The sequence below is a fragment of the Pygocentrus nattereri genome, chromosome 1 (assembly GCF_015220715.1).
Source record: "Pygocentrus nattereri isolate fPygNat1 chromosome 1, fPygNat1.pri, whole genome shotgun sequence".
Lineage (NCBI taxonomy): Eukaryota > Metazoa > Chordata > Actinopteri > Characiformes > Serrasalmidae > Pygocentrus > Pygocentrus nattereri.
Window position 1 is genome coordinate 17834540 of NC_051211.1, and position 25314 is coordinate 17859853.

General features: G+C 41.1%; 2 protein-coding genes across 3 annotated transcripts; both read right to left on the minus strand.

Moving 5' to 3' along the window:
* Positions 1-9062: 9062 nt before the first annotated feature.
* Positions 9063-13034, minus strand: zmp:0000001062 (GTPase IMAP family member 7). Of its 2 annotated transcripts, XM_017720642.1 has the most exons (5): positions 12753-13034; positions 12444-12542; positions 11974-12039; positions 9976-10775; positions 9063-9305 (listed from the first exon to the last, which is right to left on the minus strand). In XM_017720642.1, exons 2-5 carry the CDS (start codon positions 12520-12522, stop codon positions 9303-9305), a joined length of 948 nt encoding a protein of 315 aa, XP_017576131.1. In that variant the 5' UTR covers positions 12523-12542; positions 12753-13034; the 3' UTR covers positions 9063-9302. The 2 variants fall into 2 exon arrangements, with proteins under 2 accessions (XP_017576131.1, XP_037398661.1); XM_037542764.1 differs by lacking the exon at positions 9063-9305 and having other exon boundaries at positions 9859-10775.
* Positions 13035-21033: 7999 nt separating this feature from the next.
* Positions 21034-21833, minus strand: LOC119264185 (zona pellucida sperm-binding protein 3-like). Its single transcript, XM_037542258.1, has 2 exons — positions 21279-21833; positions 21034-21178 (listed from the first exon to the last, which is right to left on the minus strand). The coding sequence occupies exons 1-2, from the start codon at positions 21789-21791 to the stop codon at positions 21056-21058; spliced, it is 636 nt and encodes a 211-aa protein (XP_037398155.1). The 5' UTR covers positions 21792-21833; the 3' UTR covers positions 21034-21055.
* Positions 21834-25314: the final 3481 nt, after the last annotated feature.

Genomic DNA, 25314 nt, shown 5'->3' on the forward strand with positions numbered 1-25314 from the left:
TTAATAATTTTTATACAGACAAATGCAGTAATGTTCTGAACACATAACAAGTTAAAACATTTGAACTGCTGTTATTTTTTGAACACATTTGAACTCAGGTCATAGGACATCAACTAATCAGCTTGCCAGCCAATCAGTACGCAGTAGCAGTAATGCTAATGTTCTATTCCAAAGCCTGTTGAAGTAGAAAAATAGAAATATACAGCTATGTTTTTTTTCACGTTTACATTTCTTTTAGTGAAATGCATGTTTCTACTTTTCAAAATTAAAAGAATGTCCTGGTTAGAAACTATTTTACTTTAGGTTTTTAGGCTTTTAGTTTCATTCATCCTCATTTCTGGTGTTTTACAGTCATGCTTTTAATATAACAGGAGAAATAGAAAGTGGCCAGGCTCTCCATAAACTGCATCTGACATTACTGGTAATAGTAACTGGTAAGGGTTTAGGGAGTTAAAAGGATGTTTTGGCCCTGTGTTCAGGTTATGCAGCAATAATCAAATCTTAATTCAGCAAAATAGCAGTAAGAAATACTAAAACTGACATGTATCAGATTTCACACAGTGTGGTAATCAACTGTGACCAACACATTTTTTTCACCAGGGTAGCAACCAATTCTACTGTTTTCCCTCTAATTCATGATCCTCTTGGTAAATCAAGGTTGTGGCATTCACGCAGCACTAAAAAGAAAAGCAAAAAGGGTAAAAAATCTTATGCTTCAAATTAATTGTCTGTTCAGTGTCAAAGCTAAGATTTAACACCCTTCCTTTATTCCCCCCTGCCCCCCCCCCCCACCCCTCCAAAATATGGGCTCTTTAAATGTGCCAATACTCATGTGCTTATAGACCAGTACTTTTAACAACTTTATTCTATAATCATTAATTTCAAACCAGCCATTATGGGTGTACTTTGTGTACTCCTGGTGCTGATCCCAAGCCCAGATAAAAGGTGAGGGTTGCATCAGGAAGGGCATCCGACGTAAAACTTGTGCCAAAACTCATCATGCGGATCACAAATACGATTGCCATACCGGATCGGTTGAGGCCCGGGTTAACAACGACCGCCTCCGGTGCTGTTGACCAACAGGGTGCCGGTGGAAATTGGACTACTGTAGGTCGAAGAACATCAAAGAGGAGGAAGGCGGGTTAGAAGGCAGCGAAAGAGAAGGAAAGGCAGGAGTGTGAAGGTTAGAGTAGGGACTCTGAACATAGGGACAATGACTGGTAAAGGCAGAGAGCTTGCAGACATGATGGAGAGAAGGAAAGTAGATATTCTGTGTGTCCAGGAGACCACATGGAAAGGAAGCAAGGCCAGGAACATTGGAGGTGGATTCAAACTGTTCTGTCATGGTGTAGAGAGGAAGAGAAATGGAGTAGGGATAATCCTAAATGAACAGCTTGGGAAAAGAGTTCTGGATGTAAAGAGAGTGTCAGACAGGATCATGAGCCTGAAGTTGGAGGTTGATGGTGTAATTTTGAATGTGGTCAGTTCATATGCAGCACAGGTTGGTTGTCGGGTAGAGGAGAAACAGGAATTTTGGAGTAAGATGGAAGTTGTAGATGGTGTCCCTAGAGAGGAGAGATTAGTGATTGGTGCAGACTTCAATGGACTTGTTGGTCAAGGGAACTGAGGGGATGAAGAGGTGCTGTGTATGTATGATGTGAAAGACAGAAATGTGGAAGGTCAGATGGTTGTAGATTTTGCAAAGAGAATGGAAATGGCTGTGGTGAACTTGTATTTTCAGAAGAGAGAAGAACACACGATGACATACAAGAGTGGAGGGAGGTGCACACAGGTGGATTATATCCTTAGCAGGAGATGCCACCTAAAGGAGATTGGAGATTGTAAAGTGGTACCAGGGGAAAGTGTAGCAAGGCAACATAGGGTGGTTGTCTGTAGAATGAGATTAGAAACAAAGAAGAGGAAGAGAGTGAAGACAGAGCCAAAGATTAGATGGTGGAAGCTGAAGGAGGAGGATGGTTGCAGGGAGTTCAGGGAAAAATTGCAACAGGCCCTTGGGGGCAGTGAGGAGCTACCTGAGGACTGGGAAACTACAGCTAAGGTGGTGAGAGAAACTGGCAAGAATGTGTTTCGTCTGGTCAGAGGAAAGAAGACAAGGAAATTTGGTGGTGGAATGAGGAAGTCCAGGAGAGCATTCAGAAGAAGAAGGCAGCTAAGAAAAAGAGTACTGTGAGGCTAGTCGCATAGCGACAAGAATGGTGGCAAAGGCAAAGGCTCAGACTTATGATGAGCTGTGTGAGAAGCTGGACAGTAAAGAAGGAGTAAAGGACTTGTATCGTTTGGCTAAACAGAGAGATAGAGCTGGAAAGGATGTACAGCAGGTTAGGCTGATAAAGGATAGAGAGGGAAATGTACTAGTGAGTAAACAGAGAGTGTTGAGTAGATGGAAGGAGTACTTTGAAGAACTAATGAATGAGGAAAATGAGAGAGAGAGGAGGACAACGGGGGGAGAGATAGTGGATCAGGAAGTGCAGAGAATGGGTAAGGTGGAAGTGAGGCAGCTTTAAAAAGGATGAAGAATGGAAAGGCAGTTGGTCCAGATGACATACCTGTGGAGGTATGGAGATGTTTAGGAGAGAAGGCAGTGGACTTTTTAACCAGGTTATTTAACAAAATCCTGGAGAGTGAGAGGATGGCTGATGAGTGGAGAGGTAGTGTATTTGTACCCATTTTTAAGAACAAGGGTGATGTGCAGAGCTGCAGTAACTACAGAGGTATAAAGTTGATGAGCCACACCATGAAGGTATGGGAAAGAGTTGTTGAAGCAAGGCTAAGGTGAGAGGTTCAGATCAGTGAGCAGCAGTTTGGTTTCATGCCCAGAAAGAGTACCACAGATGCAATTTTTGCATTGAGAGTGTTGGTAGAGAAGTACAGAGAAGGTCAGAAGGAGCTACATTGTGTCTTTGTGGATCTAGAGAAGGCATATGATAGGATGCCAAGAGAAGAACTGTGGTACTGTATGAGGAAGTCAGGTGTAGCTGAAAAGTATGTTAGGGTGGTGCAGGACATGTATGACGATAGTGAGACAGTGGTGAGGTGTGCAGTTGGAGTGACAAATGGTTTCAAGGTGAAGGTAGGGTTACATCAGGGATCAGCTTTGAGCCAGATCAGGTCAGGCAACAGATGAGGTCGGGCAGGAGGCTCCATGGACCATGATGTTTGCAGATGACATTGTAATCTGTGGTGAGAGTAGAGAGCAGGTGGAAGAGAATCTGGAGAGGTGGAGGTTTGCACTGGAGAGGAGAGGAATGAAGGTCAGTAGAGACAAGACGGAATACATGCGTGTGAATGAGAGGGAGGCAGGTGGAAAGGTGAAGATGCAAGGAGTAGAGGTCGTAAAGGTGGATGACTTCAAATATCTTGGGTCAACCATCCAGAGCAATGGACAGTGTAGAAAAGAGGTGAAGAAGAGGGTGCAGGCAGGATGGAGTGGGTGGAGACAGGTGTCAGGGCTGATGTGTGACAGAAGGATAGCAGCAAGAGTGAAAGGGAAGGTTTACAGGGTGGAGCGTTTGGAGATAAAGCCAGAGAGGCCAGGTTGAGATGGTTTGGACATGTGTTATGGAGGAATAGCGGATATATTGGTCAAAGAATTTTGGAGATGGAGCTGCCGGGTAGAAGGAGAAGAGGTAGACCTCAGAGAAGTTTTATGGATGTAGTGAAGGTGGACATGGAGATGGTTGGTGTAAAAATAGAGGAGGCAGTGGATAGGCCAAGATGGAGGCAGATGATCCGCTGTGGCAACCCCTAAAGGGAGCAGCCGAAAGAAGAAGGAGATTCTATAAGCATTTATTTCAAGATACAACAGCATTGCAAGCAATCTTCCCAGTTTTAATTGAAAATAAAATACACAGTCACTGAGTAATCAATCACCAACTGGGAAACATACTGCATTAAATATTGCTAATCCTATTGCAGATTTACAGGTTACAGATGAAGAACCTGAATTCTTTTGACCAGATGTTCTGTCTCTGACCCATACAAAAATTCATATGATGAGCGGCATTTTACAGTCATATGCAAAAGTTTGAATGGCCTTCTTCAAATGTATACACATGTTCTATAAGGAAGTTGTGGGAATTTCAGCAAATTTTACCGCACAATTACAGTTTCTTTGCTGAGTTTGACATATGGGCGGGGGGGAACTATAAAATGTGCAATAACTTTTGCATAGGGCACATTTTATCTTGTTCTTCCCCAGTATAGTAACTTCAACAAATAGACAGTATTTGTGCATTACAATCCTCTGCAAAGCTTGAGTCATCTTATTTTCACTTATAAAACCAACAAAACATATAATTTGATCAGGGACACCCAAACATGTCTTTTTTTTATATTTTGAAATACACTGACAAGATATTTATTTTTCATATGGAAATAGTGGTAGAGCTCTTGGTTACTTGGCTAAGTTGTATTGAGAGCTTGAACAGAAAACATTGGCAATGTGATTTTAAAAGACAGAGCAGTTCATATTTGGTGCCCTCTGCACTGTGTGTGTGTGTGAGGGGGAGTGTCAAGTAGTTTTCTGTACAGAGAAATACTGTAACTTAGACATTTCCGGTTGGACTGCATGCCACTCCAAACAGCAGTTTGCTCTCTGTGGCCTATAAAGAATATGTTGTGCCTGAATCTACTTTTCTTATCTTTTAGTGGCCAGACCAGGTACTACAAGGTATTCATGCAGTTTATATTGTTCATTTATACCGCATATTTGCTTAATAGAGCTCAAAGTGTTGGTAAAACAGCAAAAAGCTTGCCATAGCAAACATCTTCCTCTAAGGTTTGACCAAACCACCCATAAGTAATCCAGGTCCTTTGTACTTTGGTGCACTTTGGTCTAGTTGTGACAAGTAGAAGTGCTAGAACTAGATGCACAAAAACAGTAATACTATTTTTTTAGCAGCATAGATACAGTACTGTGCAAAAGACACCAGCGAAAACTGGATTTGTAAAGCTATTTGGTCAGCAAGCATTTAATTGATCAGAAAACCAATATTACACAAACTTCTCCTTGTATTATCTGTGATCATTCGGTACTCTATGTCTAAACAACCCCTCATTAAAGCTGCAGCGTGTATGATATAGGGGGATCTATTAGTGGAAATGGAATACAGTATACAAAACCATATTGCCTTTATTTTATAATGACCTGTAACTACGAATCATATTTTTGGTAGCTTAGGATGAGCCCTATATTTACATATGGAGCAGCTCCTCTTCCAACAGAGGCCAGCATGTTTCTACAGTAGCCTAGAACACACAAACTAAACACCGACTCTAAAAAGTGCCTTTCATGTTTTTATGCTGAAGCTTCAGCTCAAATTTAGTGGTGCTATTGCACCAGTTTGAAAACATAGAAAGAAGAAGAAGAATCTGCCAGTGCAGACTGATCATTTTGTGTTGTGAGAAGTTTGAAAACCTAAATTTGGACAAAAGGAAGATCATATTTATTATTTAGCACAAGAAGAAGCAAGAGATTTCAAATTCTTGCTATGAAAGAAAACATGGAGAAGCAAATTGAAATCAGGACAGGAGACGACACAGAGGGTTTTACATGTTTGGAAAGGGAGGGGTGAGGGAGGAGTATTTATTTGGTTGCAATCTGAGCAAAATGTTGACCATCTCTTCAGTGGTATCTGCTAGATGCCACTAAATCTTGCACACTGCACCTTTAAGTCAAATCCAGGGTGTTGGTGATGAAATTATACAAATCCATGTGATGGCTAGGGGCAGTAAGAATATGAAACATTATAACCAAACTTAACTTTTTAGTGTATTTATGTTTATTTGCATTTACTCTCATCACATATAGTGATTTATAAGTAGAAACACACTTGCTGTCAAGACAAATGGCTTTAAGTAACATGGTTAGGTGTCTAAGATATCTGCACAGTACTATACGTATAAAAGGGACTGAATGACAAACATGCTGGGTTTAATTAAAAAGCAGAACAAACAGAGCAACAGAAGCAGGACCATTACATAAATTCGCATTTCGTTCTAGCTTCCTGAACACTGATTAAAGCCTACATGTACACCATTCATTTAACATGCTCAAGAGTTCTTGTGCTAGACAATGAACAGGGCCAAAAGAAACTTCTAAGTTTTTATATACAGAGGTCTACAGAGATCATACTTTCCACAGTCTAGAATCACTTTGAATAAATATTACCCACAAAAAATATATATAATTAAACAGGTCCATTCACCTATTAATCTAACTTATAGCACAGTATGCTGTAGTAATAATAATTTCTTATTTAAGTTCAGATGACCGTTTTAATTTCAATATTTCTAACAGACAGTGATAGGCTAAAACAACCACTCAGCATTATGTTAATAATGTCATGCTAATTGGTGGATCCCAGCTTCCATTACTTACAAATGGAGTGTTTTTGGTTGAATCATTAGTTGAGGACAAAAGACTTGTGAACAGAACATCTGTCTTGCACATTACTGTAAAGTCAGAGACCACCCTTCTATTTAGTTTGTCTCCAATTAAAACTGCTTTCAAGAACAGTAATTTCTCAGAGATCAGAAAAGAAGCAAAAACATGTTTAACAAGAACATAAAATAAAATACACAGAAGCCTCAACAAATAAATATAATACCAGTGGTGGACAGTAACTAAGTAAATGTAATTTGTTACTGTACTTAAGTACAGATACACGAAAAAACTAACTTAAGTATTTCCATTTTGGGTGACTGCGATGTAGTGGAGTGAAAGTAAAGTCAAATATCTTACTTTTTACTGCACTACACTGTGAGAAAATGTCGTTCCTTTTGGTTTTTGTGTGTATAAAAATATGTCAAAACAAAAAAAAAAAAAATGCAAAAGCAAGAACACCAATCAGGGCACAGTGGTCACTTTGTTCTGAGCTTGTTTTGACCTGTTGGTCATACCAACCCAGTGCAAGCACAAGGTTCAACGTCAGTGCAGAAGCATAAAAATTTGGGAGCACATATGTCTACTTAAATGATGATCAAATCTAACTTGGTGTAAATAGACCACAATATAGAAATACACTCAAAAAAATAAAGGGAACACAAACAACACAATTTAACTCCAAGTAAATCAAACTTCTGTGAAATCAAACTGTCCACTTAGGAAGCAACACTGATAATTTCACATGCTGTTGTGTAAATGAAATAGACAACAGGTGGGAATTATTGGCAATTAGCAAGACACACTCAATAATGGAGTGGTTCTGCAGGTGGGGACCACAGACCACTTCTCAGTACCTTTCTGGTTTCTGGCTGATGTTTTGGTCACTTTTGAATGTTGGTGGTTCCTTCACACACGTGGTAGCATGAGACGGACTCTATAACCCACACAAGTGGCTCAAGTAATGCAGCTCATCCAGGATGGCACATCAATGCAAACTGTGGCAAGAAGGTTTGCTGTGTCCGTCAGCATAGTGTCCAGAGGCTGGAGGCACTACCAGGAGACAGGCCAGTACACCAGGAGATGTGGAGGAGGCCATAGGAGGGCAACAACCCAGCAGCAGGACCGCTACCTCCGCCTTTGTGCAAGGAGGAACAGGAGGAGCACTGCCAGAGCCCTGCAAAATGACCTCCAGCAGGCCAGAAATGTGCATGTGTCTGCAAAAATGGTTAGAAACCAACTCCATGAGGATGGTATGAGGGCCAGACGCCCACAGATGGGGGTTGTGCTCACAGCCCAACGCCGTGCAGGACGCTTGGCATTTGCCAGAGAACACCACGATTGGCAAATTCGCGACTGGCGCCCTGTGCTCTTCACAGATGAAAGCAGGTTCACATTGAGCACATGTGACAGAGTCTGGAGACGCCATGGAGAACAATCTGCTGCCTGCAACATCCTTCAGCATGACCAGTTTGGCAGTGGGTCAGTAATGGTGTGGGGTGGCATTTCTTTGGAGGGCCACACAGCCCTCCATGTGCTCGCCAGAGGTAGCCTGACTGCCATTAGGTACCGAGATGAGATCCTCAGACCCCTTGTGAGACCATATGCTGGTTGGCCCTGGGTTCCTCCTAATGCAGGACAGTGCTAGACCTCATGTGGCTGGAATGCGTCAGCAGTTACTGCAAGATGAAGGCATTGAAGCTATGGCATGCGCAGGCCTTGTAGCGAGGTCATACAGGCACGTGGAGGACGGACACACACACACACACACACACACACACACACACACACACACACACACACACACACACACACAATACCGAGCCTCATTTTGACTTGTTTTAAAGGACATCACATCAAAGTTGGATCAGCCTGTAGTGCTTTTTTACCCTTTCATTTTGTGTGTGACTCCAAATCCAGGCCTACATTGGTTAATAAATTTGATTTCCATTGATGATTGTGTGATTTTATTGTCAGCACATTTAACTTTGTAGAATATTTCACTCATTCAGAACTAGAATGTGTTAGAGTGTGTCCTTTATTTTTTTGAGCAGTACACATGCAGTCGTGACTGGCATGTTTCTTTTTTCTCTAAATGTATACAAACACTCATTTTATAGTAACATTAGTTTCGGGTAGTTTATGTTTATGAACAGAGACCTACAGATCAATAGAATAAAGGAAAACTTATTTGTGAACCTGAGTTTAAAGCAAGTTTTTATTCAACTTGTAACTATGTTACAAAGTAATCTTAAACTGAAACTTTGTAAAAAGTGATTTCAGAGCCACTCGGTTCTCCCTGATGGAAACTTTACCTTCAGTGTTTTGTGCTTATGATCATTTTAATAGACGTCAGCGTCACTAATTAATGACGTTCTATCAAAAGACTGGTTTACCAAGAGAGTCGCTGGAGGATTTTCACCTAAAATTAGTTCATAAAGCGAGTCTTGTTACAAAAATGATAACAGGACATCAGAGTCATAATTAATCTTTTAGTACTTTTACTTTCAATACTTAAGTACATTTGAAGGCAAATACCTTTGTATTTTTACTCAAGTTGGGGTCTAAAGTAAGGACTTCTACTTTTACTGGAGTAATATTTTACCTTGGGTATCTTTACTTTAACTCAACTCAAGTATATGATTTATATTTTATATTTTTTTTTTCACAACTCTAAATTTCAGTCTTATTTGTTGGTTGCATTATCAACTTGTCGATATCCAATTATTCCAAACACACTCAGGGGTTCAGTGATGGGGTGGTCAGTCAGTTCTTCTTGGAACACCAGCAGCTTCTTTGTTTGATTTGCAGATTTTCTTCCATCTTGTGGAAAATGTCCTTTTCTCAGTAATTCAGGCTTTGACAGCTACACATCTTTTCAGACCATAGATGAGTCGTCTCACTGTGGAAGAATGGATAGAAACACCTGTATATTTTTGAAAATCTGAAGCAAGATTGGAATGATTATTTCTCATTACAATTTTGGTGGTCTACCAGGTTTTGTATGGTAGTTAGGAGTCCAATTTATATCTTTAAATCATTTTTAAACTCACTATTTCCCTTTAACTTTCCTTCCTTATTTAAGTGGATTATCTTATATCTAATCTCCTCAGAAATATCCTAAAAATGTAAGACATGCACTCAGTGTCCATTTTTACTGAAAGTTAAATAAGTGAAGGGTGATCTCTGATGCTTGCACAATACTGTGTTAAGTAGCCACATTAAAACTATGCAGTTAAGTGTAATTAAACTAACGGAGATACATAATTACTTCACATGACACTATTACACAATCAGACTCTAACTGATCAGGAGCAATACTGTGGTATATGTGAAGTCATACATTAGGAAGACAACAGATCATTTCTCACAATACTCATCATGGGAACAGTAAACATGTCCATTCATAGGAGGATTTAAAGTTTAGCTTGGTTTACTTAACCCTACACAAGGGTTGAGCTGCAGTCTGTCATGGTTAAGGAATTTCAAGAAAGTTGCAGTAATGTTTTGTTTTGTTTGAATCATTTTCTAATCACAGCTAGTTTAAGGGTGCTAAAGGATTGGTTCCTCACCAGGTTTACTTTGTGTTTTTGTTGATTCTCTGCTAGCCTCCTCGCAGTCTCTTCTTCCTCCCTCCACAGCTCTCTCTTTTTTTTCTCCAGCTCTTCCTCATCCTCATAATTCTCTGCCAGCTCTCTTTCTTTCCTCAGAATGTCTTCTTGTCTTTCTTCCAGGATCTTCTCTTGTCTTTCTCGTATCTTCTTCTCGGAGGACGGATACAGAGCCGAGGTGTAGCAGCTCCTGCCGTTAATGGCCACTAAAGTTTCGATCTTCTCCAGAAGTTTTGTCACCTGCTCACGGTTCTCTGTGTTCTTGTTGTTGAAGAACCAAAATCCACCATTGCACTTGCGGATAAAATCCCGCAAATCCTTATCGGAGCTAGCAATGACATCATTTGGCATCTTCCCTTCCAGGCGGTCCCCATGCGTAAAGATGACGATAGTGTACATCCAGATACTTTTCCCAAATATGTTCTCGATCATCTTGTGCATGTCCTTGTCCTCATTGGTGAGGTTCCCCACAGGTAGGACCAGGAGAAACACATGGGGTCCTGGCTTGTACAGGGAGACAGATTTCAGGATTTCTCGGATCACGTCCTTCTCCATGCGTTTGGTCTTGTTCAGCCCAGGTGTGTCGATTACAGCCACAGGTTTCCCATCAATGTTCCCAACCATCTTCTCACAGAACTGCGTGACCCGGGTCAACTGCATATCCGTGTTGAAGGCATGGAAGCCCAGAATAGTGTTGCCTGTAGAGCTCTTTCCTCCTCCTCTTCGACCGAGCAGCAGGATTCGTAACTCCTCCATCTCAGCTGAAAAACACACAATACAACATACAATAGTACAATATAAAGGTCTTGTTTGGGGATAAAGAATGCGTCATGCTAATGGCTAACAATATAGTAACTACATAGTCAACATAGTGGTAACTATGGTCCTGGAAGGTCTCAGCCTAAGAAAGTATAATTTTCTTGCTTAACACATCTGATTCAACTCTAGATAATAGCCAGATGTAGTTTGAGATTAAAACACATACAAGAGATGAGTACCCCAGGGTTCAGATGATATTTAGCCAACACTTTATTTTAACTTTGCTGCATAACATTGATATAACCATGCCATAAAGATATCATCAGAAAAAGTCCAGAAAGTTTGTGAGAAATGAACTCTTTGGCAATGACCAATGATACACTTGGAGAGAAAAGGGAGAGCATTTGATGAAAAAACACCTTGCCAACTGTTAAGCATGAGACAAGATCTCTTATGGGGTTGTGTGGTAGCCAGCAGCACAAGAAACTTTTCACTGAATGGCAGATGGATTCCACCAAGTATGAGCAAATTCTGGAAACAAGTGTGACATGATCAGTCAATAAACGTCTATAACAGGATAATGATCCAAAACATAGCCTAAAATAGACTACGTTATACTTCAAGAGGCCCAAGTTGAAACTTTTTAAATGGTCTCAAAATGAGTAGGTAGAGCTTAAACATGCTGTGCGTGCAAGACAGCCCAATGACATTGCAGAAATATAGCATTCTTCAAGAAAGATTTGTTACTAAGAGTGGACCAATTGTTGATTTAGTTGTCCAAACTTTTGCACATGCCACAATTTGTTCTTCTATTTTTTTAAGTTAATCAAATATAAAGTTTGCAGAATATGTAGTTTAAGGCATATATTTTGTATGCTTTTTTCCACTTCACAAATCAGCAAGATGTGGAATTTGGCCAGGGTGCCCAGACTTGTGTACAACTGTAAGCTGTTCATGACATCAAACATTATGACTGATTATTATGATCGGTGATAATTACTGAATAAATTTACGGTTATGTTGGTGTGACATGGCAGGGTTCAAGTTATCAATATTAATATTGTTTTAACTAGCTCTTGCTAGCTTTCATCCATTTCTGGGAACAGCAGATCACTTAAGAGGCCTAGTTTAAACCTTCATGACTTGAAGTATTTAACCCATCATGATAAAATGCTTAAGACAGTAATCTTCATAACTTACCTTGCAACGATGATGATCTTGATGAACCATTGTGTTTCACATTTTCATAAAGCTCATATGACTCAGCTATTGAGGAAAGAAACAAGAAGTTTTGCTGATTTTATCTTAAACATAAGTTCTGTTTCAGATCAAAAGGTTTAAACACTGCTCTTTGGTTTGTGCACAAACTGGTTTCTTGCATCTCCTTAAGATCTCAGAGTTTTGGAATGTAGTCTGGAATGTTAACCACACAAGTCTAGTTTCAACAGAATGGTTCCACCAAAGTGGAGCTGGCCACTTATTCTTCATACACTCACACTGGTTGTAAAACCTCAAACAGTTATTTTGGGGAGAAAAAAAAGTGTAATACAGGAAAAAAAGGTAAGAGATAAATAGCAACAACTACAATAACAAACTATACAGGTTAATATTTACCCCATCAGTAAGTTATATACAGTTAGTATGATATGTTTAGATAGAGTCTAACTCACAGCTCACTGGAAGAGTTGGCAGAGAGTCAGGATCTCCCACCTCAAGCTTGCGCCCATTCCACACACTATACTCTGTCATTGCTGTTTCTCTAGAAAATACTTTAACAGTTTTGAGTTAATAGTTTGCACAAGTCACTGCTAAGATCAATCAAATATGGCATTAAATGTGCACATCGATTGCATTGCTTAGTGAAAGAAAATGACCTCTATACTGTATCACATGCCAAAGTGTCTTATTTACACCATCCAACCTTTTTAAAAAGTGGATCTAGTTGTAACAACTGGCAAAGAAATAAAAATGGGACTTACCATACAAACTCCCAAGTCCATATATATGCAGACAGTACTGTATTTGTGTTCCCCTGTTTTGAGCCAACAGTCGCAAAGTAGCCTTCCAACGTCAGCCGTGCCTAAAATGCTTCTACCTGGCTAAAAGAAAGCATTTTATCCTAAATCTGTTGCCCAGCTTGTCGTTGACAAAACAGAATATGTCACGTGCCAGACATCCAGATTTACATCTACAAACTGTCTAAACTCTAGTGCCTCAATCTACAGTCGCAAAAGCAGAGGGCAATAATGATAAGTTATCAGAAGGAGCTGCGTCTCATAAGTGATGAAAGCAACATCCTCAAGAGTGTTAATCAAGATGTGTGGAAGTCTCAACCTGGACCTCAAATCTACTCCGACTATGTGTGGTATGCGGACATTTGAAGAAGAAGGGGGGGGGGGGCAAAAAACAGTCTAAGGCTAGCAAAGGGATCATGGGGGAAAAAAAAAAAAACCCCACAACCCTCAAAAAAGTTTGCATGGTAAATGATTTAGTATTTTCACTTTAACCTATCTGGCAACCTGGTTGATAACTTCCTTATAGGGTCCATGCCCCCATGCACAAGCCAGTGGCGAATTCAGAATGCATCATGTCTTTTATGGTACAGGGTAAAACGCAATGTCACTTACATAAGAAAAACAATGAGGATATTAAATCTTAAGACAAATTAGACTGTTTAAGAATATTTGAGAACTTTTTTTTGAGTCCTGCATTTAAGAACATTATGAACTCATCGTTTGTCTTAAGGACCTTAAAAAATTATGAGAAAGCTTTTGTGAGTTCAGCCCCAGACTTAAGTCGATATCATTGTGCAAGAACCCTGCCACCAGCTGTGAATACAGAACTTTAAATGTCACCCATACATTTATTTAGTGGTTGTTTTAACTGCAAGCGACAACTAAACGCAATATTCCAATAATATTTCAGTATTCATTGTCCTTTGCTTTTATTATAGCTTCCATTCTTTTTAGGAGATTTCAAAAAAATCTTCAGGGATATTTTTCCACACCTCCAAAGTTCTGTTTTAGAAGTTGGTTGCATTTTTATGCATTTAATAATCCCAAAAATATTCAGTGATGTTGAGAGCTGGACTGGGTGGTGGTTGGATGGTCAGTCAATTGTTCTGAGAACATCAGTAGTTTTTTTATTATTCATTTCCTGTTCTCAGTAACTTCCTTGAAAGCTCCACATCCTTTCATACTCATAGCACCGAGTTGTCTTCTGACAGTGGAAGGATGTACAGAAACAGTTGTACTTAATGGTTATTCTGAAAGGTGGTTACTACATTTTGCAGAGTACTGTGGGTATAGAAAAGCTGCATTATGTTTTAATGCTCAAAAAAAGGACTAAACCAACATATGCAATATGACAATCTACTGAATGTTAACATTAGAAACTCAGGATATAGTTTACCTAATGACTATTTTAAGATGCATAAAATACAGCTAGTATGTTCAGTTAAAATGGCTTTAGAAAGAACACAAGCCACTTCTTTTTGTAAAAGGTATTGTTATGGGCCATTTCTGAACTTTTGGGGGCTCAGTGATCCTACTTGGGTGCCACCCTTATATTTTGCAAGCAAGAATGAAAAAAGCTTATACTCATTTGTTCTGGAAAAGTTAAATAACTAACAAAAAAAAAAAAAAAAAAAACAATTGTAATTAAAGATCTTTCACCATTCAGTTGTTTCATACACAATAGACAATTAGGTTGCTGTTTTCATAGACAGATGATTAGTAGCTTACTAGCTTTAAACCTCACCTTGTTCTAGTTCCTAGCAAATCTAACTCATCGAACCCATTTAATCTTTGTCAGAGCTGTATATTTGAGCTTTGTAATGTTTTAATGACGAAAGAATGTAGTTGTACATGGTTTCCTGTGTGAATGAACTTACAGAAGTGCTCGAAGCTACAGAGTGACCATCAGTACCATTAGTTGTGTAACCCTTGTGTGATATGCGATTTATTATTATTTAAGCCTCATTCTGTCTTAGTTTTGTGCAAAGGACATAATATAATGCATGTTCAATCACTTCATACTGTTTAAATTTATCTTACACGTGGTGTTGGAGTGAACCCGCAGGAAATTAAAGTATGAAGGTGCGGTGTCCCTTCACTCTGTTCTCCTATATGGCCTGCTGTTAGTGTGTCTGTGTATGCGTTTGTATGTGTGCATGTGTGTGAGGCTGAACAACATGGACAGGCTGCTGACCAGGTACAACTGCTAAAAGAGAACCCTATGCTGACCACTGATATTTTAAACATCTGGTATTTTACATAAATTGTTATGGCTACATTGACTTAAAAAAAAAAAAAAAAAAAAAAAGTAATGTGGTTGGTCCATGAGACCCACTGAGTAATAAAAACATTAACACCACACTTGAACACCACTGTACCTGATACTGGTAAACAGATTGGCTATTCTCATGCAAGGTAGTGTTTTTTGGGTCATTCCTCCTCCTATTGTCTAGGAGGCTGTACGGAGGTTGCCTTGTTCAGTACACAAATACGACAGAGAAGCTTGCTGTTGTGGCATTAGTTAAGTGTTGAAGTATAATGGAGAGTTTAGATTCTATCCCACTTTAATCTTGTGTGTAAATCATGTGTTCAAGTTTCTGTGTGTTGTCTAATCACAAAGATAGTAGACAGTGCTTTGTCATTTGTCTGTGTATTTAGAAATGATTAAAAATTATTTTGACTCATACAGTATATTGTCAAAAGTATTCAGTCACCCATCCAAATCTTTGTATTCAGGTGTTGCAATCACTTCCGTGGCCACAGGTGTATAAAACCAAGCACCTAGGCCTGCAGACTGCTTCTACAAACATTTGTGAAAATGGGTTGCTCTCCGGAGCTCAGTGAATTCCAGCGTGGTACCGTGATAAGATGCCCCCTGTGCAACACGTCTAATCATGAAATTCTCATTACAAAATATTCCAGTCAACTGTCAGTGGTATTATAACAAAGTGGAAGCATTTAGGAATGATAGCAACTCAGCCATGAAGTGGCAGGCCATGTAAAATGACAGTGGGGTCGACGGATGCAGAGGTGCACAGCGCATAGAAGTTGCCAACTTTCTGCAGAGTCAGTCGCTACAGACCTCTAAACTTCACGTGGCCTTCAGATTAGCTCAAGAACAGCGTAGAGAGCATCAATTAATGGGTTTTCATGGCCGAGCAGCTGCATCCAAGCCTTACATCACCAAGCGCAATGGAAAGCATTGAATAAAGTGGTGTAAAGCGCCACCACTGGACTCTAGAGCAGTGGAGACATGCGCTCTGGAGTGACAATTCACATTTCTCCATCTGGAAATCCAATGGATGACTGGGTCTGGCAGTTACTAGTACAAAGTTACTTTTCTGTCTGCATTGTGCCAAGAGTAAAGTCTGGTGGAGGGGGGGATTATGGTGTGGGGTTTTTCAGGAGTTGGGCTTGGCCCCTTAGTTCCAGTAGGATGGAACTCAGCTCTTCAGCAGACCAAGAGATTTTGGGCAATTTCGTGCTCCCAACTTTGTGGGAACAGTTTGGGACAGCCCCTTCCTGTTCCAACATGACTGCAGACCAGTGCACAAAGCAAGGTCCATAAAGACATGGATGAGTGAGTTTGGCATGGAAGAACTCGACTTGCCTGCACAGAGTCCTGACCTCAACCCGATAGAACACCTTTGAGATGAATTATACAGCGGAGACTGTGAGCCAGGCCTTCTCGTCCAACATCGGTGCCTCACAAATGTGCTTCTGGAAGAATGGTCAACAATTCCCATAAGCACACTCCTGAAGCTTGTGGAAGCTTCACAGAAGAGTTGAAGCTGTTACAGCTGCACAGGGTGGTCCAACATCATATTAAACCCTATGGATTAAGAATGGGATGTCACTCAATTTCATATGCATGTGAAGGCAGATGGCCAAATACCTTTGGCAATAGTGCATGTGTGTGCAGGTGTGTGTTCTATTGGTTGTATAGTATTTGCATAGCATGTAGTATTTTTTTGAGAGGTTATTTTATTGAGAAAGTGACAAGTAATGCTACCATCTAGTGGGCAAGATGCTGAAAAACAGTTAAGCTATTAAAAAGATAATGCCACCAGATTTACACTGATATCTAGAAGATGTTCTAATACAGAGAAACTTTCTATTTGCAGAGAAATATCTATATAAGTGAAATATGAATTCCGCACTGACCTTTGAGATCGAGAACTGAACAGTTTAATTCATTTAAGTTGTCAAATATCATTTTGCTTTCATCCAACTCATTTATTTCACTCTGCATTGTTTTGTTCATAACATTTGTTTGTGTTGTTTAAAATGTCTTTAACTACAGCCATTTTTCAGATAAAGAAGTTGTCTTAGGTTGTTTCCCCATTTGCTTTATTGGTAGTTTAGTCTTTGTTCATGCATTGTAAGAATTGCTGCCAAAGTTGTACCCTGGGCAATGACAAAATCTTGAATCTTTAGCTATTACTTTAGCAGATATACAGTTGAACTGAATTGATGTAAAATATTGCTTTTGTTCATCTAAAAGAAAGCTTGCTTTACACTTTCATTAAATACACTGCTCAAAAAAAATAAAGGGAACACTCAAATAACATCCTAGATCTGAATGAATGAAATTCTCATTGAATACTTTGTTCTGTACAAAGTTGAATGTGCAGACCAAAAAAAAAAAAAAAAAAAAAAAAAAAAAAAAAAAAAAAAAAAAAAACACACAAATCAAATTTATTAACCAATGGAGGCCTGGATTTGGAGTCACACAAAATTAAAGAGGAAAAACACAACAGGCTGATCCAACTTTGATGTGATGTCCTTAAAACAAGTCAAAAATGAGGCTCAGTACTGTGTGTGGCCTCCACGTGCCTGTAGGACTTCCTTCCAACACCTGGGCATGCTCCTGATGAGGTGGTGGATGGTCTCCTGAGGGATCTCCTCCCAGACCTGGACTAAAGCATCTGCCAACTCCTGGACAGTCTGTGGTGCAACGTGCCGTTGGTGGATGGAGCAAGACATGATGTCCCAGATGTGCCAAATCGGATTCAGGTCTGGGGAATGGGTGGGCCAGTCCATAGCTTCAATGCCTTCATCTTGCAGGAACTGCTGACACTCCAGCCACATGAGGTCTAGCATTGTCCTGCATTAGGAGCAACCCAGGGCCAACTGCACCAGCATATGGTCTCACAAGGGGTCTGAGGATCTCATCTCGGTACCTAATGGCAGTCAGGCTACCTCTGGTGAGCATATGGAGGGCTGTGCGGCCCTCCAAAGAAATGCCACCCCACACCATTACTGACCCACTGCCAAACCAGTCATGCTGAAGGATGTTGCAGGCAGCAGATCGCTCTCCACAGCATCTCCAAACTGTCACTTGCTCAGTGTGAACCTGCTTTCAGCACAACCCCCATCTGTGGACGTCAGGCCCTCATACCATCCTCATGGAGTCGGTTTCTAACCGTTTTTGCAGACACATTACTGGCCTGCTGGAGGTCATTTTGCAGGGCTCTGGCAGTGCTCCTCCTGTTCCTCCTTGCACAAAGGCGGAGGTAGCAGTCCTGCTGCTGGGTTGTTGCCCTCCTACGGCCTCATCCACATCTCCTGGTGTACTGGCCTGTCTCCTGGAAGCGCCTCCAGCCTCTGGACACTACGCTGACAGACACAGCAAACCTTCTTGCCACAGCTTGCATTGATGTACCATCCTGGATGAGCTGCACTACCTGAGCCACTTGTGTGGGTTGTAGAGTCCATCTCATGCTACCACGAGTATGAAAGCACCACCAACATTCAAAAGTGGCCAAAACATCAGCCAGAAAGCAGAAAGGTACTGAGAAGGGGTCTGTGGTCCCCACCTGCAGAACCACTCCTTTATTGAGTGTGTCTTGCTAATTGCCAATAATTCCCACCTGTTGTCTATTCCATTTGCACAACAGCTGTGAAATTGATTGTCAGTGTTGCTTCCTAAGTGGACAGTTTGATTTCACAGAAGTTTGATTTACTTGGAGTTATATTGTGTTGTTCAAGTGTTCCCTCTATTTTTTGAGCAGTGTATTTAACTGAATTGAAAATTTTAATTGCTAACCACATGAAGACCTTTTATGTTGAATTGAGGAACTGATTTTTACATTGCTCTTTATTTATTGTAGCAGTAGACGGAAATGTTGAAAGACTTTTTTGGCCTCTGTTCAAGATGTGGATGGTGAATATTTGCTTATATCACTCCACTGATTAATCTTGTTACACTCAGTGTGTTGTGTAAAAGATCAACATTTTTAAATATAAAATGTTTAATTTTTATCTAGAAAGCAGAAAGGCCAATTAGTCAATTCAGATGCCTTAAATCTTAGTGCGATAAGTTAGATATTTAATAATTGTTATTTTTCACCTCTGGTTATCATTTCCACAAGTGAAACAAATGTTGTACAGAGAAAAAGGCAAATGCTGTGAGATCTGCTAACTGAAGTGGTTGCAGCTGGTAAAGCTTACTTCATTTCTGTCATTGGAGTGCAGCTGAACGCCAAACAAGCCTGTAATGTTTGTTTCGTTTAGAAAGCCAACATGTTACACAGTGAAATTACATATGAATTAAAATGTGAGAATCACATACAGATATGCACTATGTAGAAAAGTCAGTGTGAAGTAACGCACTGGAGGTTGAGCATATTGTGACTACACTCTCTGCAGGGTGTCCTGAAGCACAATTTCATTTTCTGTCAAGTACTGCCAGATTGGGAAGGTTCTTGCCAAATTTTGGTTGGATTGGAGAAAAACCATTTTGGTGGGTGGGCAAAATTTGGGCTCACTTTGATTTTTATAGAAAATATATAAAACAAACTACACTACTTGATTATGCAACTGACATTTGAGCAGGCCTTCTCCCTACATCCAAGTCAGATAAGAACAGACATACAGGGTGACTCAAGTTTCATCTGATTTCAAAATGATTCACTTGACTTGTAAATCATTACAGAACAATGCTTTTTCCCCTACAGTTGCCATTAAATGCAGCTTGTGTTTTGGTGGCATCTCAGGCTCTGCACTGCAATTTACAAAATAAAGAAAACCTTATTTTTATGCAGCAGTTATACAGTGTTAAGAAAGCCAGTTTCCCCATCTAATCCTGAGGATAGTACCTATGGAACTGTATAAATCTATTCTTTTGAAAAGCAAGTCATAAATAACTGGCAATCTACTCAGGTATAAGGAAAAGGGGCAAAATCATGATAAAACCCTATAGAGAATCTCACAAGGTAGCTTTGCAAAGCTTCAGCTGTTTGAAGCCATCAGTGCCAAGTGGATGAACTTGGGCTCTCTAAGAAGCTGTGTGCAAGTTTAACCACAGGATTAATATTTAAAAGGAATCATGGGGAAGCCAACCCAAAACAGATTATGGTATTTAATATTAGCCAGGCAACTGAAAGCTTAACCTTTGTTCTACACCATTTGCAATATGGCAATTACTTTTTCACACTGCCAACAATCCTTAATGAAGCAGGATCTTGAACAATTTTCCAAACTCCAAGCAAGTTCAGCCAATATTATCTAGGACTCATGACTAAAAATCCCATGTACACCAGCACACCAACTGTATGAAGCACAAGTTAGTGTTGCATTTGGCTTGTTACAGACCATGCTCAAAGAACTAATTCAACAAAAGAGAAACACACTTCTCTGCCAAAGAGGGGCTTTTTCTCTGACAAATGACAAAGCAAGTTGTTTTACTTACCAAGTCACTGCTCTGCTGCTAAAATACAAAGGATTCCAAATGAGACAAAGAACTAAAAATAAAAAAAAAAAATAAATAAAAAAAAAAAAAAAAGTTGGATCATTTGGTGGATGAAGTTTTGCCAAGTAAAGTGGAAGTTTACTGAAATATTAATGCAAAAAAGGAGGAAGGTACGTGTCTGCGTCTGAACCGTCGCCATTAAAAATAGCAGTGGACAAATTGAAACCTTCATCTTAAATTCACCAGGATAGAGTGTACAGTTAGCAAGTACCAATTTTGGAATCCTTTTTTTGGTGCTACATAGGATGTGTTTCTAAAGCATAACATACAACTGGTTTTCATACAGTAAACTCCATTTGACCATGCAAACAACCATGTGTTTTAGAACCACTGCCTCTACTAAAAACCACAACCATGTCATGGCTCTCTGAAGTACTGGAGATGGTCAGCCTTTCTTACACAGCACCATTATTCACATGACTTGCTACAGGTCAGTTATGTACTTGAGCTTAAGACATCAGATGGATGGAAACCTAGCTATTCAGTGGCCAATACACTGGAGGCAAACTGGTCCTTACCTTGGATAGTGGCACTCAATACCAACCGTAGCACCAGTTGTCCTCGTGATTGGATTCCCACCCAATGGTTCAGGGGCATACTGAAGGATGAAGCTGTAGACCAGCTCATCTGCAGTTGTCTGGCAGAACAAACATGAAGATTTGGTAGCATTACAGACAGTATTGAAGGAGTCAAGCAGGCCAGGAGGAGTTGTAATTCACCTACAGCTATAGACTCACCGTTAGCACACTATTGCACAGCTGCAGCTCTGCTTCAAAGATGAGAACCTGAGCAGCAGAATCTTCTCCCGTTACCGCACAGCCTCCAAGGCTGAGGGCCGAGGGATTTATTAGCTCTCCAGTTCCAAACAAATCCTTCTTAACCTCCACATACACAGAGTTCTGTCCACAATCGGCTGCAACACTCACAGTAGAAACAGGCTGACGTGGCTCAAAATTCACTACTGGCTGCTTAGGCTTCTCTGGAGCTTGGGGGAAATGCCACGTCAATTTCTTCACTGGACCCTGCACCACCTGTTTCAACTGAACACTGAGTGGATCTGCAGGATTCACAAGCACTCCTGAGACAGGATCCTGAACAGGCAACCGTGCCCCTGCTTGCTGCACAGGTCCCCTGCCTGTTGTCTGTTGAGCCTGGTGAGGACTTGGTCTCTTCCATTTTGGTAACTGTGCACTACAACTGCCAAGCAGCACAAGCAGCAGAACCCCAAGACCAGTTTGCTTCAACTCCATATCAGCAAACGCTTAAAGCTCCACTAGTTACTGGTGCCACTCGTCACTGGCTCTTATTGAGCAGCAGGTGAAGGTGGCTCCACCCCCACTTAACACAAGTTCATGTGTGTCTGGACCTGTTTCTGTGTCACAGGTGAGATCAGTTGCTTTAGGATTTAATTTTCGTAAATTTATTTATTTATGCCATGAAAGTGACAGTTATATTGTACAAATAGTTACAAAAACTATTTACATGATTTTCGCAGATAAATTGTCAGTACAGAAATGCAGCAAAGAACTTTAGCGGAAATAATGTATACTAAATAGGAGGGGCGAACACTGGACATAGAGGGACAATTGCACCGTCACGTGGATTCATAAACTCCATTGCTGTGGCCTTGGTAGCTACGATTTAAACAGCATCTGTGGTTTAAACTGAACACATCTGCCACTATATGTCACTGTATGTCAAGGTTTATTGGTGTTACTGAGATTTAAGGCAACATTTTTGTAAGTGCATCAACTCCATCCATCCATCCATCCATCCATGTATCCATCCATTATCTTTCGCTTTTCCGGGGTTCGGGTTGCGGGGGCAGCAGCCTAAGCAAAGAGGCCCAGACCTCCCTTTCCCCAGCCACTTCCACTAGCTCCCGGAGGGGGGGGATTCCGAGGCGCTCCCAGGCCAGCTGGGCAATATAGTTATGCCAGCGTGTCCTGGGTCTTCCCCGGGCTCTCCTCCCGGGTTGACGTGCCTGTTACACCTCCCGAGGGAGGTGTCCAGGAGTCATCCTAACCAGATGCCCGAACCACCTCAGCTGGCTCCTCTCGACGTGAAGAAGCAGCGGCTCTACTCCGAGTCCCTCCCGGGTGACCGAACTTCTCGCCCTATCTCTAAGGGAGAGTCCAGACATCCTGCGGAGGAAACTCATTTCGGCCGCTTGTATTCGCGATCTCATTCTTTCGGTCATTACCCAAAGCTCATGACCATAGGTGAGGGTGGGAACATAGATCGACAGGTAAATCGAGAGCCTTGCCTTATGGCTCAGCTCTTTCTTTACCACAACAGACCGGTAGAGAGCCCGCATCACTGCTGACCCAGCACCAATCCGCCTGTCAATCTCCTGCTGCCTTTTACCATCACTCGTGAACAAGACTTCGAGATACTTAAACTCCTCCACTTGAGGCAAGAGCTTATCCCCGACCCTGAGAGAGCTCTCCACCCTTTTCCGCCTGAGAACCATGGCCTCGGATTTGGAGGTACTGATTCTCATCCCGGCCGCTTCACACTCGGCTGCAGAGGCCTATCAACCTTTCATCATAAAGTTTTTTGGACTTCATTGTAGTTTTAATTTTGTGGTATGTTGCTTAGTTAAAGACAGACTGAGGCACCATACTCAATGGGAGGAAGCTTTAGTCATTTTTACAGTGTATTGCTCAGAGAACCTAAAGATGACCTGTGTCTTGGCCGAGGGGGCCCAATCCTGGTCTTGGAGAAACACTACCCTGATCTAACACGCTTGATTCAGGTGATGAAGGCTTTTAGGTGCATCTGAATATTAGAGCCAGGTGTGTTGGATCTGAACTGTTCAGGGTGGTAGACCTCTGGGACTAGGATTGAGCACACCTGGTCTAGGCTATCCTTATTACTGACTCAAAAGGGAAACTGTAGCAGGCACTCTCATTTCAGAAAACATGTATTCTTCATTTCCCCACCCCCCACACAGAAAGGGAAGAAAACATCACTAGCCATGCTGAACCATTCAAAATGATTTGCAAAGCTAAGCAGAATGCATTGCCCACAGCGTCTTTGTAAACATGCTTTACAAAGGACTGAAAACCCCAGTCTTCCTCAGATATTCAATACATCCCGTGAAACTGTGTGCTGCTCTGCTAATAACAAGCCCTGCATAACCAGCAATGTCAAAGGCCTGCTGAACAAGAAGAAGACAGCCTGTACATACAATAACCACATAGAGGTCTGGAATGGTATGAAGACCATTACAGGCTGCAAGCAGAGTATGGACAGTGCGTTAGATGGTGATGCAGAGAGAACCAATGAGATCAACATCTTCTGTACATTCCCCCTTTCACTTTACACTGTACACCTCAGACTTTAAGTGCAACTCTGAGACGTGACACATGCAGCTGTTTTCAGATGACACTGTCATTGCGGTTTGTGTAAGGGTAGGGCTGGAGGAGGAGTACAAAACTCTGGTGAAGGACTTTGTGGCGTGGTGCCACAGGAACAACCTGCTACTGAACACTTCCTAGACCAAGGAGATGGTGGCGCATTTTCACAGGGCGCTGTTGCCACAAATACATGCCAACATGATATAATTGCTGCCGTTTATGTTAAGGTGCAGTTACTTTTATTAAAAATTAATATTTATTTGCTCAGCTAATCCAAGATGGTGCCGAGCATGGCTGCCGTCTTGTGAGCTCCCTTCACTTAGTTTTTTTGTTCATTGTGTTTGCGTGTTGCTATGCGTTGCTTAAATATACTCCATTACCCAGAAGGCAAGGGGGACCATAGAGGCTGACAGGCAGTTTTTGGTTCAGTAAAGTTACAGATAAACCCACGCTGACCGTGTGTGTCTTTCCATTAATGCACTACACGGCATAACAGTTTGTATTTGTAACTATTTTCACACACTTTGTTTACGGCACAAAAACACTTTTGGAAATCAGATCGGTGATCACTCACCGAATACCAGACTTTGAGTTCTTGAATGCGGATCTGTTTGGGAACCTCAAAGAGACCCCATTCATCTGGGCCGACCAGCCGAGAAAACGCCTCAGATGCCGGAAAAGGGGCAGGAGAGCCGGCGTTCTGGTCACGCTGAGACGGCGTGCTAATCGCCCCCCACTCCCCAGCATACTAGTGGCCAACGTGCAGTCCCTGGACAACAAAATCGGCAAACTCTGATCGCTTTCCAGCGAGAAACAGGACTGAGGCCTTGGGCTGTAGGCATAGCTCTTGGTCCCAACAGCTCATAGTCATACTGTGTTCTGGGTCACATCAACTTCAAGACCTGGAGCTCAGTTGAGGTTTTGCGTATATATATATATATATATATATTTACAGAAGCGGTTAAGTCGGTCATTACCTCCCACCGATGCCAAAGATTAGGCTCATAATTCCAGTGCTAAACTAAGGAATCACAACTGACACTGAGCACCTACATGTGGTGTAAGCAGATAAACGTCACATGCTTTTATGCCAAATTACTCCTTTAAATGGATTTGGCAGATCATGCTGAAAGTGAGAGTTACTAACCAATTTACAGCCATTTGTCCTCCACACAAACCAAGTGTGTGAAACTGGGCTGTTCATTTGTGAAGTGTACCCCTTCACACATTTCTGTAATCATGGGCAAAAATAACTATGACCATTATCCAGGCCTCATTCTTTGAGACAGTATTATACATTCTTCAGCAAAGAATACTGATTATAGGTTGATCCTATTCCGTCTTGCTGCTTAGTGGTGCTATATGCAATTATAAAATTAGTTAGCTTGGCTTATTCAAGAACAGTTACACA

Excerpts from the sequence above, each read along its gene's own strand:
- zmp:0000001062 (XM_037542764.1), bottom strand. The coding sequence starts at position 12,522 with ATGACAGAGTATAGTGTGTGGAATGGGCGCAAGCTTGAGGTGGGAGAT. Across the intron at positions 12,040-12,443 it reads GCCAACTCTTCCAGTGAGCT|CTGAGTCATATGAGCTTTAT; the intron begins GTGAGTTAGACT and ends TTTCCTCAATAG. Across the intron at positions 10,776-11,973 it reads AAGATCATCATCGTTGCAAG|CTGAGATGGAGGAGTTACGA; the intron begins GTAAGTTATGAA and ends TGTGTTTTTCAG.
- LOC119264185 (XM_037542258.1), bottom strand. The coding sequence starts at position 21,791 with ATGGAGTTGAAGCAAACTGGTCTTGGGGTTCTGCTGCTTGTGCTGCTT. Across the intron at positions 21,179-21,278 it reads TGTGCAATAGTGTGCTAACG|ACAACTGCAGATGAGCTGGT; the intron begins GTGAGTCTATAG and ends TTGTTCTGCCAG.